The sequence below is a fragment of the Haematobia irritans genome, chromosome 1, assembly GCF_050003625.1.
Source record: "Haematobia irritans isolate KBUSLIRL chromosome 1, ASM5000362v1, whole genome shotgun sequence".
NCBI classification, from domain to species: Eukaryota; Metazoa; Arthropoda; class Insecta; order Diptera; family Muscidae; genus Haematobia; species Haematobia irritans.
The window spans coordinates 66,759,270-66,776,312 of record NC_134397.1 but is presented as its reverse complement, the minus strand read 5'-3'; the positions used below and the strand labels follow the sequence as shown (position 1 = coordinate 66,776,312).

General features: G+C 33.9%; 1 protein-coding gene across 1 annotated transcript in view; it reads right to left on the bottom strand.

Annotated features, from left to right (window-relative positions):
• Nucleotides 1–3,619, bottom strand: part of LOC142221117 (rho guanine nucleotide exchange factor 17) — a 189,288-nt gene extending 185,669 nt beyond the window's left edge. The window contains exon 1 of the mRNA XM_075290666.1: nucleotides 698–3,619. Coding sequence (XP_075146781.1) covers nucleotides 698–3,442 — 2,745 coding nt within the window. The 5' untranslated portion in view covers nucleotides 3,443–3,619. The remainder of the gene's footprint in view (nucleotides 1–697) is intronic.
• Nucleotides 3,620–17,043: the final 13,424 nt, after the last annotated feature.

Below are 17,043 nucleotides of genomic sequence, written 5' to 3'. Positions count from 1 at the left end.
CATGTACCAAATTTCAGCCGGATCGGATGAAATTTTCTTCTCTTTGAGGCTCCGCAAGCCAAATCTGGGGATCGGTTTATATGGGGGCTATACGTAAAAGTGGACCGATATGGCCCATTTTCAATACCATCCGACCTACATCGATAGCAACTACTTGTGCCAAGTTTCAAGTCGATAGCTTGTTTCGTTCGGAAGTTAGCGTGATTTCAACAGACGGACGGACGGACGGACATGCTTAGATCGACTCAGAATTTCACCACGACCAAGAATATATATACTTTATGGGGTCTTAGAGCAATATTTCGATGTGTTACAAACGGAAAGACAAAGTTAATATACCCCCATCCTATGATGGAGGGTATAAAAATTAATTATTTTTAATAAATTTTCTTCAATTTGACAAAAAGTATTAACTTATTTCTAACATGTTGTAATTAGAAAACTATTTTAGTTAAAATTTTCTAAAATAAACCTACATTTTCTTTCACGGTGGGTTCACTTTTTTTTTGGGTGTGAGAAACGTGAGTTTTAAAAAGAACAGGTTTTGATCACTGTATAGCACATGCCAGACGAAATAAACTATTAAGGAACTGAAATACGGTAACTTCAACTTTATGTGGCAACCTGAAGTATAACCTAACAGCCAAGGAATATTCTTGATTCCATTTAGATGATTGTTATAATGTACGGTACTTACCTCCTTTTCAATATACTCTCGCACATTGGCACTACCCAATGAGCTTGAATGTGTTGGTATATATCCAAATGATTGTATAGCCGGTAGACGTCTCACCAATAAAGTTCCTTTCAGAAAATTCCCTGTTCCACTTGCAGAGCCTATTGGTCCTGGCGAACCATAGAGTATGGAAGAAGGTGAAGATGAAGAACACGAATCTTGTTCAAAATGAAATATGGTAGTTTGATCACTACAATTCGATTGTGTTTCATCCAAACAACGTTGTGAAGATGAAGTTGTATGAGATTCTATAGTCTCGGAACTTAACCAAATGGGGCTAGAAGATGGACCTGTGGCCAGAGTATCCCCTACAAAAGATGATTTTTTCGTTGTAATTAGGCGAGATGGTGATGTTGGTTGTTGTTGGGCGTGTTGAGATGATGTGGGAGATATAGCTGGAGATATTGATGTCTGCTGGGCGGATGATTGACAACTTATTAAAGATTTTGTTTTACTATCATTATCTTGAACACTTTCACTTATGGCAAAGTTATTTGGATTTTTAATTTCACTTTTATTTTGAGATTCACTTTCTGTGGACTTTATATCTTGGCTACTTGGATATTTTGAATTTTTATTTTCATTTTGCTTTTCACTTTGATTTTTATTTTCACTTAAATTTTCTCGATAATCTATTTTCGTATTGAAATTTTCTTTTAAATCTTGATTTTGGTTGGATTTTTGATAGTGATATTCTTGATTGGTGTTTGACAATTTCTCATTCGTTTCGTATTCTTCTTCATTGACTTCGATTAATTCGGCGGTTATTGTATGTTTGGGTGTATAGGTAAATTTACGCGTTAATGTGGGAGTTAATTTCAGCGGTGTATGACTGTAGACTCTTGGCTGTGGCGGATTAGCTGATGTTTCTGTTTCCAAAGAATTACGACGATAACCATATGAAGTTATGGGTAATTGTGATATATGGGAGGATTTCAAGCGGCCATGATTATCATAACGCAAAGTCCTTTTAGGACTGCAAGTATAATCAATGGGATGACGATATATATTCGTAGGATTGTAGTTACTTAAAGATCCATTTATGGACTCTCCATAAGATTCCCGGCAAGAATCATTTGTATGCTGCTGGCATTCCTTGTGGCCATCATTTACCACCTGGGTATTATCTTTAGTCGCTTGGGTTTTTCCTCCTCGATATGAGGGAAAACAATTGAGTAACTCACAACGTTCCGGAGTTATTGATCTTTCTTGGCTGGCACTGCGAAAACTTTCTCGATTTAAGGCTTGATTGATGACCGTATTTTGTTTTTCGAATTTTTGCAATTTTCGATAAAATCTCTGTGGGTCATAGGTGGGCTCTATATTATCCTCCTCGGCCGAGGGTTTGGGGGGAACGGGTGGTGGTCCGTTTTTATAGGATCTCAATGACTGACGCAAATATAATTGACGAGCAAAGGTTGAAGGTTCACAATCACTGCCATAATTACGGGGCAATGATGAGGAGAGGAGTAATTCCTCTGTGGCAGCGGGTGTCACACGGGCAGGTATTTGCAAAGGTTCGGTAACAGCAAAGGCCTGATAATAAATCAATTTATCACTCTGGGATTTATCTATGGAATAACAGCAATTTCCCGCAGAATCTTGGCTATCATGCTCTTGGGTCCCTGGTGTACGATTTGGGGCTTCTGTTGTGTCTGTGTACACAGAAGGCGTTGTTAAATATTCGTTGACTTTTCCGTTTTCATGATTGTTAATAAAATTATTTTGATTATTATAGTAATTGTTATTGTTGTTGTTGTAGTTGTTGTAGTTGTTATTATTATTATTATGATTGATATTTGTCGTAGTTGGCGTTGGCGAATAGACTTCGTGATGATTATTCGTTTGATTTTCCGAGAAATCGTTTTCTAGACTGTCGTCATAGTTAGTACGGCGGCTATTCACACACAAATCACCCAACAATGCCGATGAGGGTGATTGTAATTCGTAAAACTGATGTTGTTGCTGTTGTTGCTGATGTTGTTGGCTCAATGATGACGTTTGAGGCCTTCTGCTTAACGTCGTGGCATTTGAATTAGAATTTTTTTGAACAATTTCCAAATCTTCATCCGTTACAAAGCGATACGACGACAATTCAGAGACTGTTTCCGTATCGGATGGTTGATACATGGCCGAGTAGGATGAGGTGTGTTTTAGGCCATTATTTTGACCATTCGTATTACCCAACATCACCACTGCCGACATGCTCTCACAACAATGTTCACAACGTAGAAATCCCCCACCAACACCACCACTGCCTCCTCTAATGGAACGTGGTGAATTTTGTAGTTTAGGAGAGACCAAAGAGAATGCCTGAGATTGTTGATCACTTGCTGATGGGGTTTGAGAGTCTTTTGTGTGTGGCTGATGGTGTTGGAAACAACCCAAGGAATTTGTTGATGAATTTTTGTTTTGGTTTGAAGCAGATGTTTGTGGCATCCTAACCAAGTTGGCACACATGGTTGCATTGTTGTTGTTGTTATTATTGGTTGCATTGCCAAATTGTATTGGCAATAATTGCATGGGTTCATCATAACGTCCTGGATGCTTAAGCAACATGGATTTATTTTCGTTTTCTGCTACTACTGGATGATATGCCTGATGGTATTCCTGGTGCTGCTGTAGCTGTAGCTGATCTCCTCCATTATAGAAACATTGGGATGCATGAGTAGTAGTGATTGTCTTCTGGTCATAGGTCAAAGGCATGGAGTTATTTGATGTGTTAGCCAAATTTTTGACACCTTCCAGTTTCCTATAATTCAAAGCAACAGGTCGGCGTAATTGTGACAAATTCGGTGTGGCTGGCAAAGAAATGGATTTTTTTGTTGTCGTAGTTGCCGTTGTTGTCGCAATGTTTGCTGCTATTTCTGTACGAGTTGCCAGATATTCATTTCTATTTTTAGCTAAAATTTAGTAATCCCCATGAAAACCAGCATTATCATCATCATCATCGGGTGTTGTTGTTGTTGGATTTATGCGTGGTATTCGTCATCCCCCAAATGGGGCAAAGTAAAATATTCCCCCAAAACACCGACACACACACACACGCGCACACCATGCCATAGATGATCATTAAAAGGCATTTTTATTTTTCGTAATCGTGTACACCGAAACCAAATCAAATCGTCATCATCCATCGCCAAAGGCACGAACATTGCATACATGAAAATATAGAAAAGAGAAAAAATAGAAATGAAATTAAATGAATTTTCCACGAAAAATATTTGATGACATGGTGTGTGTGACAAAAGTTCAAAAAAAAAAACTGAAAACAAAGAAAATGAGGGAAAAACAAGTACATAAAAATGAAAGCTACTTTTAGATGGAACGCCTTATTATACCCTTCCATGATGGGTCCCTAAAAAATATCATGTCACATTCAACAAAAAAGTTTACTTGGATCCAAGGATTTTGACCTTCTCTTAAGGATTTTGGTATTGATTCCTAGCCAAAGATGCGACTTCTTTAAAATAAAGACAAAGTTAAAAAAACGGAAAACAAAGAAAATGAGGGAAAAACAAGTACATAAAAATGAAAGCTACTTTTAGATGGAACACCTTATTATACCCTTCCATGATGGGTCCCTAAAAAAGATCAAGTCACATTAAAAAAAAAAAAAAACAGTTTACTTGGATCCAAGGATTTTGACCTTCTCTTAAGGATTTTGGTATTGATTCCTAGCCAAAGATGTGACTTCTTTAAAATAAAGACATTTTTTAGCTACCTATCTGGTCTTAAATCTAGGATCAATAAACTTAAAATTAGGATTCAGATTTCATTTATAGAATTTTAATTTTCTTTTCGCGGTATATTAATAAAGCTATTCACGTACAAACAAATGCCAGTTTAAAAATCCAAAATATAGCGGATACCTCAAAGCACACAGAAAACAATATTTACGTGATATTAAAGATTAGGCAACCTTAATTTTAGGATGCGAAATATACAAAATATTAAGGACAAATTTCGTCAAAATAATGAAATTTTAATTAAAATAAAGTTTATAATTTTTGCTAGAACATTTTTTTCATTAAATTTAGGACACAAATTGTGTAAATTTGAAACTCCGTTAAAGCCGCATGTCTTTGAACTAAGGCTAATTTTTCTTAAAGTAAAGAAACACATTCTTGATTTAAAGAAATAGTCCTTAAATTAACTGAAATATTGAAACTTTAATTTTAAGATAAAAACGCTAAGACTTATTTTGAGGATTTAGCGTCTTCGATTTAAAGTTTTTTTTTGTTTTGAATTAAGAAAACATTTTTCACTTTAAAGTATTCATTATAATTTGGATTTTTAAACTGGCATTTGTGTGTACGTGAGTACCTTTATTAATAAACCGCGAAAAGAGAATGAAAATTTAATAAATGAGATGTGTATCCTAATTTTAATTTTATTGGTCCTACATTTAAAGCCAGATAGACCGCTTAAAAAAATTCTTTATTTTAAAGAAGCCGTATCTTTGGCTCGGAATCAATACCAAAATCCTTAAGTGAAGGCCAAAATCTTTGGATCCAAGTAAACTTTTTTTGAGTGTAAAAATGTTTTCTTAAGCCTCTAATGCCCCAATTTTTTGCTGATTCAATTCAATGTTAACGATACAAAATCAAGAAAACGAAACAAGAAAAATTTATACGGTAGAATTTAGTATATGTTGCAAAGCCTCTATATCAGTTTTAACTAAGTTTTCTTTTTGTTTTATTCATTTTTGTTGTTTTAAGGTGTGTTTTACTAAAAGCTTCCTTATTTAATGAAGCCCGCCCAAAGGCGGAATTGGGCATTAGAGGGTTAATTCAATAAACAAAAAAAACTTTATACCAAAGATGCTAAATCCTCAAAATAAGTTTTGGCCTATATTTGAAGCTTTTTTTATCGTAAATCTAAAGATTCAATATTTCAGTTAAGTTAATGACGATTTCTTTAAATTAAAAATGTGTTTCTTTATTTTAAGGAAAATGTCCCTTAGTTCAAAGGCATGCGACTTTTACGGAGGGACGCAAATTTACAAAATGTGTGTCCTAAATTTAGTGAAAAACATCTTTTAAAGAAAGATTATTAAACTTTGTTTTAATTAAAATATCATTATTTTAAAGAAATTTGTCCTCAATAGTTTGTAAATTGTGCATACTAAAATACTCTTTAATTTCACGTAAATATTATTTGCAGTGCATAAACCTTCAATCAATGGATTTGTATTACAAACAAGTATATACGGCCGTAAGTTCGGCCAGGCCGAATCTTATGTACCCTCCACCATGGATTGAGTAGAAACTTCTACGAAAGACTGCCATCTACAATCGAATTACTTGGGTTGTGGTATCGTAAAACTTCTTAACATCGTTTTCTAAATTGTGAGTTAGTCCATACGTGGTATATATTAGACAAAAAGGTATATATAGGTAAGTCTACAAATAATTACGAATCGATATGGACTTTTGCACGGTATGTAGGGAGCCAGAACTGAAATATGAGGGTTGCTTATATGTGGGCTATATGCAATTAGGAACTTGATATGTTATGGACCAATTTTTGTGTGATTGGGGATCGATTTATCTGAGGGCTATATATAACTATAGAACGATATGGACCTAGGTAGCCATGGTTGTTAACGACCATATACTAGCACAATGTACCAAATTTCAACTGACTCGGATGAAATTTGCTCCTCCAAGTGACCCCAAAACCAAATCTCGGGATCGGTTTATATTGGCACTATATATGTTTATGGACTGATATGGACCACTTTTGGCATGGTTGTTAAATATCATATACTACCACCACGTACCAAATTTCAACCAGATCGGATGAATTTTACTTCTCCAAAAGGCACCGGAGGTCAAATCTAAGGATCGGTTTATATGGGAGCTATATATAATTATGGGCTGCTAGGAACCAATTCCTGCATGGTTGTTGGATACAATATACTAATATCACGTACCAAATTTCAACCGAATCGAATGAATTTTGCTCTTCCAAGGGGCTCCGGAAGTCAAATCTGGGGATCGTTTTATATGGGGGCTATATATAATTATGGACCGATTTCGACCAATTTTCGCATTGGTGTTTGAGGCCATATATTAACACCACGTACCAAATTGCAACTGAATCCGATGAATTTTGGTCTTCCAAGAGGCTCCTGAGGTCAAATCTGGTGATCGGTTTATATGGGGGCTATATATAGTTATGGACCGATGTGGACCAATTTTCGCATGGTCATTAGAGACCATATACTAACACCATGTACCAAATTTCAGCCGGATAGGATGAAATTTGCTTCTCTTAGAGGCTCCGAAAGCCAAATCGGGGCATCGGTTTATATGGGGGCTATATAATTATGGACCGATGTGGACCAATTTTCGCATGGTCATTAGAGACCATATACTAACACCATGTACCAAATTTAAGCCGGATAGGATGAAATTTGCTTCTCTTAGAGGCTCCGAAAGCCAAATCGGGGCATCGGTTTATATGGGGGCTATATATAATTATCGACCGATGTGGTCCAATTTTTGCATGGTTATTAGAGACCATATACCAACACCATGTACCAAATTTCACCCGGATCGGATGAAATTTGCTTCTCTTAGAGGCTCCGCAAGCCAAATCGAGGGATCGGTTTATATGGGGGCTATATATAATTATGAACCGATATGGACCAATTTTTGCATGGTTGTTAGAGACCATATATTAACACCATGTACAAAATTTCAGCCGGATCGGATGAAATTTACTTCTCTTAGAGGATCGGCAAGCCAAATTTGGGGGGTCCGTTTATATGGGGGCTATACGTAAAAGTGGACCGATATGGCCCATTTGCAATACCATCCGGCCTACATCAATTACAACTACTTTCAACTCGATAGCTTGTTTCGTTCGGAAGTTAGCGTGATTTTAACAGACGGGCGGACGGACGGACATGCTCAAGATAGACTCAGAATTTCACCACGACCCAGAATATATATACTTTATGGGGTTTTATAGCAATATTTCGATGTGTTACAAACGGGATGACAAAGTTAATATACCCCCCATCCTATGGTGGAGGGTATAAAAACACGCACGATATTACAAACGATAGCTTATTTTGTCCTTAAAAATTTATGTTATGAACAAAATTGTTGTAACTCTGAGTCAAACCGAGTTACGCCAGCCTTTAGCTTCGAAAACGCGACCTGGTGCCACTAGGACCATTCGCCTCAACCCCACAAAACGAATCCCCTTTCCAGATATTGGGATAGCCAAAATTTGAGCCCGATTAAACGACGTTAGCACGTGCCGCTCGTCGCTGAGTCAAACCGAGTTACGCCAGCCTTGCTTTGCTTCCTAGAAGCAAGTTTGCCATTCCGTTTGTAAAACATTGACTTCATAAAGTATATACAGTAAAACCTCTCAAACTTGAACACTCTGAAAACCGGGCACATCTCAAAAGTGGGCAATTGCCCTGAGAAGTTTGCTATATTAACACATAACAATTAAGCTCTGATAGCTGGACACCTCCCAAATGTGGACGGAGTATAGGCGACTGTGGGGGTGTCCACTTCTGAGAGGTTTCATTGTATATTCTTGATATCCGTCTGCCTGTGTGTCTGTCTGTTGTAACATAATCACGCTGCATCCTTCAAAAATGAAGTTATTGTGCACATATTTTGCACAAACTCGTCATTTGTGTAATGGAAGGTGAAATTCGAAGATGGACTATATGAGTCCATTTTCTATATAGCCCGCATGTAAACGATCAACTGATGTGACTCCATGGGTATATAGACGCCACTACTTTTACCATTTTCATAAAATTAAAAATCTAAAGGTATTGTAGGTCTTCAAGGAGCTGTGCTAAAATCGTTATATGTAGGTCCCCCATAGGTTAGGTATAGTGGCAGCCCAATATTTCAAGCTCACTTAGACTATTCAGTCCATTGTGATACCACATTGGTCAACTTCTCTCTTATCACTGAGTGCTGCCCGATTGTGAAACACTCAGTAATGTCACCAGCATTATTGGGTCCGCCGATGAAAACGTTTTCGGTGTTTAGTCGACGCTGGGTTTGAACCCACGACCCTGTGTATGAAAAGCGGGGATGCTAACCATTACACCACGGTGGCTCCCAATATAGTCCCCATAAATCTCTCGATTTAACTTCTTGAGGTAATGCAAACTGCAATTTTTATCCGATGTGCTTGATATTTAAAATCTTCAGGTATTTTAGGTTTTTAAACAGCTCTGCTACATTTGGTTTCTAAGGGTCTATGTTTTGATATAGACCGATTTCCCAATTTGATTTCTATAGGGAATAGAAGCCGCAATTTTCATCTAATTGGCTTCAAATTATAAATCTAAAGTATTTTTAGGTTTTTTAAACAGATGTGCCAAAATTTATAGATATCGGTCCATGTTTTGATATAGCCCCCATATAGACCGATATCCCGATTTAAATTCTTCAGCAAATTTTATCCTATTTGCTTGACATTTTCAGTCTAGATCTAGTCTAATTTCAAGTTAGCTAAGAGCTGTACCAAATTTGGGAGACAGCCGTTCATGGGTTGTTTGACATGATTTCTTGAGAGCATGGAAGCCGCATATTATATTTTGGTATATATTGGGTTATGCTTTAATATAGCTGTTATATAGACCGATTTTCTAATTTGATTTCTTGGAAGGGTGTATGCCGCAATTTTTTCCTATTTGCTTAAATTTTTAAATCTGTTTATTTTTAGATTTGTAAGAGCTTTCAAGACGATTATGTTATTTTTGGATGGGCAACATGTAACATGTTTCTCGCAACTATATTATTTTTTTCGGAAATTATATTTCAGATTTCGGCAAGCATTTTATATTTGACAAGAACAACAATATTTTTGCACCAAAAATTGGTCCCCAAGTAAAAATTATATTTTACTCTTGAAACATATTTGAGGTGATCACACTGAAAAAAAAAACAGTGAACCAACCAGGAAGAAAAATTTTGGTTAATTTTAGAAAATTTTAACTAAACAGTATTACAAACGCTGACATCATACCGATATCACAAAAATAACTAAATATTTTTCGACAAATTCAATAAAATTTATTAGACATAATTAATTTTTATACCCTCCATCATAGGATGGGGGTATATTAACTTTGTCATTCCGTTTGTAACACATCGAAATATTGCTCTAAGACCCCATAAAGTATATATATTCTGGGTCGTGGTGAAATTCTGAGTCGATCTAAGCATGTCCGTCCGTCCGTCCGTCCGTCTGTTGAAATCACGCTAACTTGCGAACGAAACAAGCTATCGACTTGAAACTTGGCACAAGTAGTTGCTATCGATGTAGGTCGGATGGTATTGAAAATGGGCCATATCGGTCCACTTTTGCGTATAGCCCCCATTTAAAGGGACCCTCAGATTTGGCTTGTGGAGCCTCTAACAGAAGCATATTTCATCCGATACGGCTGAAATTTGGTACATGGTGTTGGCATATGGTCTCTAACAACCATGCAAAAATTGGTCCACATCGGTCTATAATTATATATAGCCCCCATATAAACCGATCCCCAGATTTGGCTTGCGGAGCCTAAAAGAGAAGCAAATTTCATCCGATCCGGCTGAAATTTGGTACATGGTGTTGGTATATGGTCTCTAACAACCATGCAAAAATTGGTCCATATCGGTCTTTAATTATATATAGCCCCCATATAAACCGATCCCCAGATTTGGCTTGTGGAGCTTCTAAGAGAAGCATATTTCATCCGATACGGCTGAAATTTGGTACATGGTGTTGGTATATGGTCTCTAACAACCATGCAAAAATTGGTCCACATCGGTCCATAATTATATATAGCCCCCATATAAACCGATCCCCAGATTTGGCTTGCGGAGCCTCTAAGAGAAGAAAATTTCATCCGATCCGGCTGAAATTTGGTACACGATGTTGGTATATGGTCTCTAACAACCATGCAAAAATTGGTCCATATCGCTCTTTAATTATATATAGCCCCCATATAAACCGATCCCCAGATTTGGCTTGTGGAGCTTCTAAGAGAAGCATATTTCATCCGATACGGCTGAAATTTGGTACATGGTGTTGGTATATGGTCTCTAACAATCATGCAAAAATTGGTCCACATCGGTCCATAATTATATATAACCCCCATATAAACCGATCCCCAGATTTGGCTTGCGGAGCCTCAAAGAGAAGCAAATTTCATCCGATCCGGCTGAAATTTGGTACATGATGTTGGTATATGGTCTCTAACAACCATGCAAAAATTGGTCCACATCGCTTCATAATTATATATAGCCCCCATATAAACCGATCCCCAGATTTGGCTTGCGAAGTCTCCAAGAGAAGCAAATTTCATCCAATCCGGTTGTAATTTGGAACTTGGTGTTAGTATATGATCTTTAACAACCGTGCCAGAATTGGTCCATATCGGTCCATAATTATATATAGCCCCCATATAAAACGTTCTCCAGATTTGACCTCCGGAGCCTCTTGGAGAAGCAAAATTCATCCGATCCGGTACAAATTAGGAACGTGGTGTAAGTATATGGTCGCTAACAACCATACCAAAATTGGTCCAATCACACAAAAATTGGTCTATATCGGTTCATAATCATGGTTGCCACTAGAGCCAAAAATAATATACCAAAATTTTATTTCTATAGAAAATTTTGTCAAAATGTTATTTCTATAGAAAATTTTGTCAAAATTTTATTTCTAGAGAAAATTTTGTTAAAATTTTATTCGGTTCATAATAAAATTTTCATCATTTTCAAAATTTTATTTCTATAGAAAATTTTGTTCAAATTTTATTCGGTTCATAAGCATGGTTGCCACTCGAGCCACAAATAATCTACCAAGATTTTATTTCTATAGAAAATTTTATCAAAAGTTTATTTCTATAGAAAATTTTGTTAAAATTTTATTTCTGTAGAAAATTTTTTTCAAAATTTTATTTCTGTAGAAAATTTTGTCAAAATTTTATGTCTACTTTGTCAAACTGAATTATATACGTATTGGATCGATCTTTTTTGATTTAATTTATACCACGTATGGACTTACATACAATTTAGAAGATGGTGTTAGGAGGTTTTATGATACCTTGCCATCGGGAAGCGTTACCGCAACTTAAGTAATTCGATTGTGGATGGCAGTGTTTAGAAGAAGTTTCTACGCAATCCATGATGGAGGGTACATAAGCTTCGGCCTGGCCGAACTTACGGCCGTATATACTTGTTTTTTTCATTTTCTAAATAAAATTTTCTAGCTTGAAGGTAAAGTTGGAGTTCAAAGTTGCAAGAATGTCTTTATTGCCATACGAAGTACACGATGGATACATTTGTAATAAAATTTACAAATTTAAGGAAATAATGAACTATGTTTTGAGAAGTACAAATTTAGTAAATCTTTATGCTTCATTTGTGTAAAATTTTTTTCCCGTTGTTTGGGTCATTTAACTAGTGTTGCCAGTATTTTTCGGGCTCTTGTCCCCAAAATAAGACGCTTTCATCCCAAAAAATCCCCAATTGAATTTAAAATTCCCCACAAAAATCCCCAATACAGTTTTTGGCAAGTTTTTTGAAAATAGGAATAGGCTCTGCTGTAAAAAATCCGTCATAATCCAAAAATTTTAAAAATATGCAATTTTTGTTATATGTTACCAGTTTGCGAGTTACAATAAAAATAAGATTTCAAAATCCAAAAAAATGAGACGGGTGCTCAAAATATTTCTGATACAATTCCTCATCAGAATTAATTATTGGTATAAAGAGTCATCGAATTTGTGTCTTATGCAAATCATCTTCTAAATGCTCGAGAAATAAAAATAGGAGTTTGGTCAACATGTGTAGTTATGAATCAAAACTTAGTTCTGAATAGCTAAGAAATATAATTGGGTGATCGATCAAAAGGCGTTGTTGCCCCGATATGAAGTCTATTATATATGTTAGATATATATTTTCCAAATCAGTGATGTATGCAGATGAGGGGCCAACACTGCGACCCAAGTCCTTATGAAATAATTTCACAATTGTAAACAATTTCTTAAAAACAAAGTAAATTAGAAAGTAGCTCTTGGAATAGATTTTTTTCATATTTTGAAGATTCTCTGTACTTCTTTAAGCCCCTTTTTAGGCATGTAGAAGTAAAAAATTTCATACAAACCATAACTCAAAACCTGATTTATTATACTGACCAGAATACCTCACAAAAATCCCCAAATTTGTGTAAATTCCCCACCAAATCCCCAAGTCCCCAACTCAAAAATTTTGTCCCCATCCACGAAAAAAATCCCCGATTTGGGGAAAAATCCCCAATACTGGCAACACTGCATTTAACTCACATACGCAAAAAATTATTAGAATAAAGGAAACTTCCTCCAAACATAATAATTCCATGAACTAAAATAAAGTTAAATTGGCTTTAGTGAATAGGGAGGGTTCACTTTTTTTTGAGGTGATCATATTCCTTCTCTGCGTCTAAATTTCCATGCTATATGTTAGACAATAATTCTTTTGAGTGTACACAATGTAATAAAATTTATATATATTTTTTGAATTTAAAAATAACATTTTGCTAATCTTACAAATAAATTTTCCTCAGCATTACCGATATCTCGCCTCTTAGCATTTTCGGAAATAAAAATAAACCAAATTTCAAAAAAAAAGAAAAACTTTTTGAACGCCTTTAGGCACACGACAAAAACACAACGTCCCCAAAGAGTTTGCTCTCCCATTTGATTCAAATTTAAATTTAAATTATGACCCATATTTAGCCCAAGCAGATAGACGAAAAACAAACACAGAAAAAATACACGCAATAGATATAAAAAAATAATGTTTTGTTGTGTAGAAAGTTTTATGTTTTTCAATTTTTTTATTATTTTTGTAGTTTTCATTTTCATACTGAAAAAAATTATACTGTTTATTTGTCTTTTTCTCTATCGTAGAAAGAAAATCCATACAACTAGAGCAACAAACTTATCTTGGAAATTCATTTGATTTTCTAGGAACAAATTTTTTATTTATTTTGATTTAGTTAAAAGAGTATTTTCTTCTTCATTACTCACAATAACAAAAATGTGCAATTGTTTATTTCTTTATTCTGTTTAACATTTTTTTCTTTAAATTAATTGCTTTTATGGTAATTCTTCTTTTTCTTTGACCCACCTTTTATATCTATTCATATGTAAAAGGAGATGGCGTCTTATTTTCTGCAATATGCATATTTTGTTTTGATACCCTCCACCATAGGATGGGGGTCTATTAACTTTGTCACTCCGTTTGTAACACATCGAAATATTGCTCTAAGACCCCATAAAGTATATATATATTCTGGGTCGTGGTGAAATTCTGAGTCGATCTGAGCATGTCCGTCCGTCCGTCCGTCTGTTGAAATCACGCTAACTTCCGACCGAAACAAGCTATCGACTTGAAACTTGGCATAAGTAGTTGTTATTGATGTAGGTCGGACGGTATTGCAAATGGGCCATATCGGTCCACTTTTACGTATAGCCCCCATATAAACGGACCACCAAATTTGGCTTGCGATTGCTCTAAGAGAAGCAAATTTCAAAAAAAATAAATAAATAAATATATATATATATATATATATATATATATATATATATATATATATATATATATATATATATATATATATATATATATATATATATATATATATATATATATATATATATATATATATATATATATATATATATATATATATATATATATATATATATATATATATATATATATATATATATATATATATATATATATATATATATATATTTTTTTTTTTTTTTTTTGAATGGTTGTTAGAGACCTTATACTAACACCATGTATCAAATTTCAGCCGGATCGCATGAAATTGGCTTCTTTTAGAGCAATCGCAAGACAAATTTGGGGGTCCGTTTATATGGGTTCTATACGTAAAAAAGGGCCGATATGAACCAATTTTTGCATGGTTGTTAGAGACCATATACTTACACCATGTACCAAATTTCAGCCGGATCGGATGAAATTTGCTTCTGATCCGACTGAAAGTTGGTACATGGCGTTGGTATATGTTCTCTAATGACCAATTTCATGCGATCCGGCTGAAATTTGATACATGGTGTTAGTATAAGGTCTCTAACAACCATGCAAAAAAAAAAAAAAAAATATATATATATATATATATATATATATATATATATATATATATATATATATATATATATATATATATATATATATATATATATATATATATATATATATATATATATATATATATATATATATATATATATATATATATATATATATATATATATATATATATATATATATATATATATATATATATATATATATATATATATATATATATATATATATATATATATATATATATATATATATATATATATATATATATATATATATATATATATATATATATATATATATATATATATATATATATATATATATATATATATATATATATATATATATATATATATATATATATATATATATATATATTTTTTTTTTTTTTTTTGCATGGTTGTTAGAGACCTTATACTAACACCATGTATCAAATTTCAGCCGGATCGCATGAAATTGGCTTCTTTTAGAGCAATCGCAAGACAAATTTGGGGGTCCGTTTATATGGGTTCTATACGTGAAAAAGGGCCGATATGAACCAATTTTTGCATGGTTGTTAGAGACCATATACTTACACCATGTACCAAATTTCAGCCGGATCGGATGAAATTTGCTTCTGATCCGACTGAAAGTTGGTACATGGCGTTGGTATATGTTCTCTAATGACCAATTTCATGCGATCCGGCTGAAATTTGATACATGGTGTTAGTATAAGGTCTCTAACAACCATGCAAAAAAAAAAAAAAAATATATATATATATATATATATATATATATATATATATATATATATATATATATATATATATATATATATATATATATATATATATATATATATATATATATATATATATATATATATATATATATATATATATATATATATATATATATATATATATATATTTTTTTTTTTTTTTTTTGCATGGTTGTTAGAGACCTTATACTAACACTATGTATCAAATTTCAGCCGGATCGCATGAAATTGGCTTCTTTTAGAGCAATCGCAAGACAAATTTGGGGGTCCGTTTATATGGGTTCTATACGTAAAAAAGGACCGATATGAACCAATTTTTGCATGGTTGTTAGAGACCATATACTTACACCATGTACCCAATTTCAGCCGGATCGGATGAAATTTGCTTCTGATCCGACTGAAAGTTGGTACATGGCGTTGGTATATGTTCTCTAATGACCATGCAAAAATTGGTCCACATCGGCCCATAATTATATATAGCCCCCATATAAACCGATTCTCAGATTTGACCTCCGGAGCCTCCTAGAGGAGCAAAAGTTATCCGATCCGATTGAAATTTGGTACGTGGTGTTAGTTTATGGTCTCTAAGACCAATGCAAGAATTGATCCATATCGGTCCATAATTATATATAGCCCCATATAAATCGATCCCCAGATTTGTCCTCCGGAGCCTCTTGGAGGAGCAAAATTCATCCGATCCGGTTGAAATTTGGAACATGGTGTTAGAATGTGGTCTCTAAGAAACACGCAAGAATTGGTCCATATCGGTCCATAATTATATATAGCCCCATATAAACCGTTCCCCAGATTTGATCTCCGGAGCCTCTTGGAGGAGCAAAATTCATCCGATCCGGTTGAAATTTGCAACGTGGTGTTAGTATAGGGCCGCTAATAACCATGCCAAAATTGGTCTGTATCGGTCTATAGTTATATATAGCCGATCCCCAATCACACAAAAATTGGTCCATATCGGATCATAATCATGGCCAAAAATAATCTACCAAAATTTTATTTTTATATAAAACACTGTCAAAATGTTATTTCTATAGAAAATTTTGCCAAAATTTTATTTCTAAAGAAAATTTTGTCAAAATTTTATTTCTGTAGATCATTTTTTTCAAATTTAATTCTATAGAAAATTTTGTCAAAATTTTATTTCTATAGAAAATTTTGTCAAAATTTTATTTCTATAGATCATTTTTTTTTTAAATTTAATTCTATAGAAAATTTTGTCAAAATTTTATTTCTATAGAAAATTTTTTCAAAATTTTATTTCTATAGAAAATTTTTTTGCAAATTTTATTTCTATAGAAAATTTTTTTGCAAATTTTATTTCTATAGAAAATTTTTTCCAAATTTTACTTCTATAGAAAATGTTGTCAAAATTTTATTTCTAT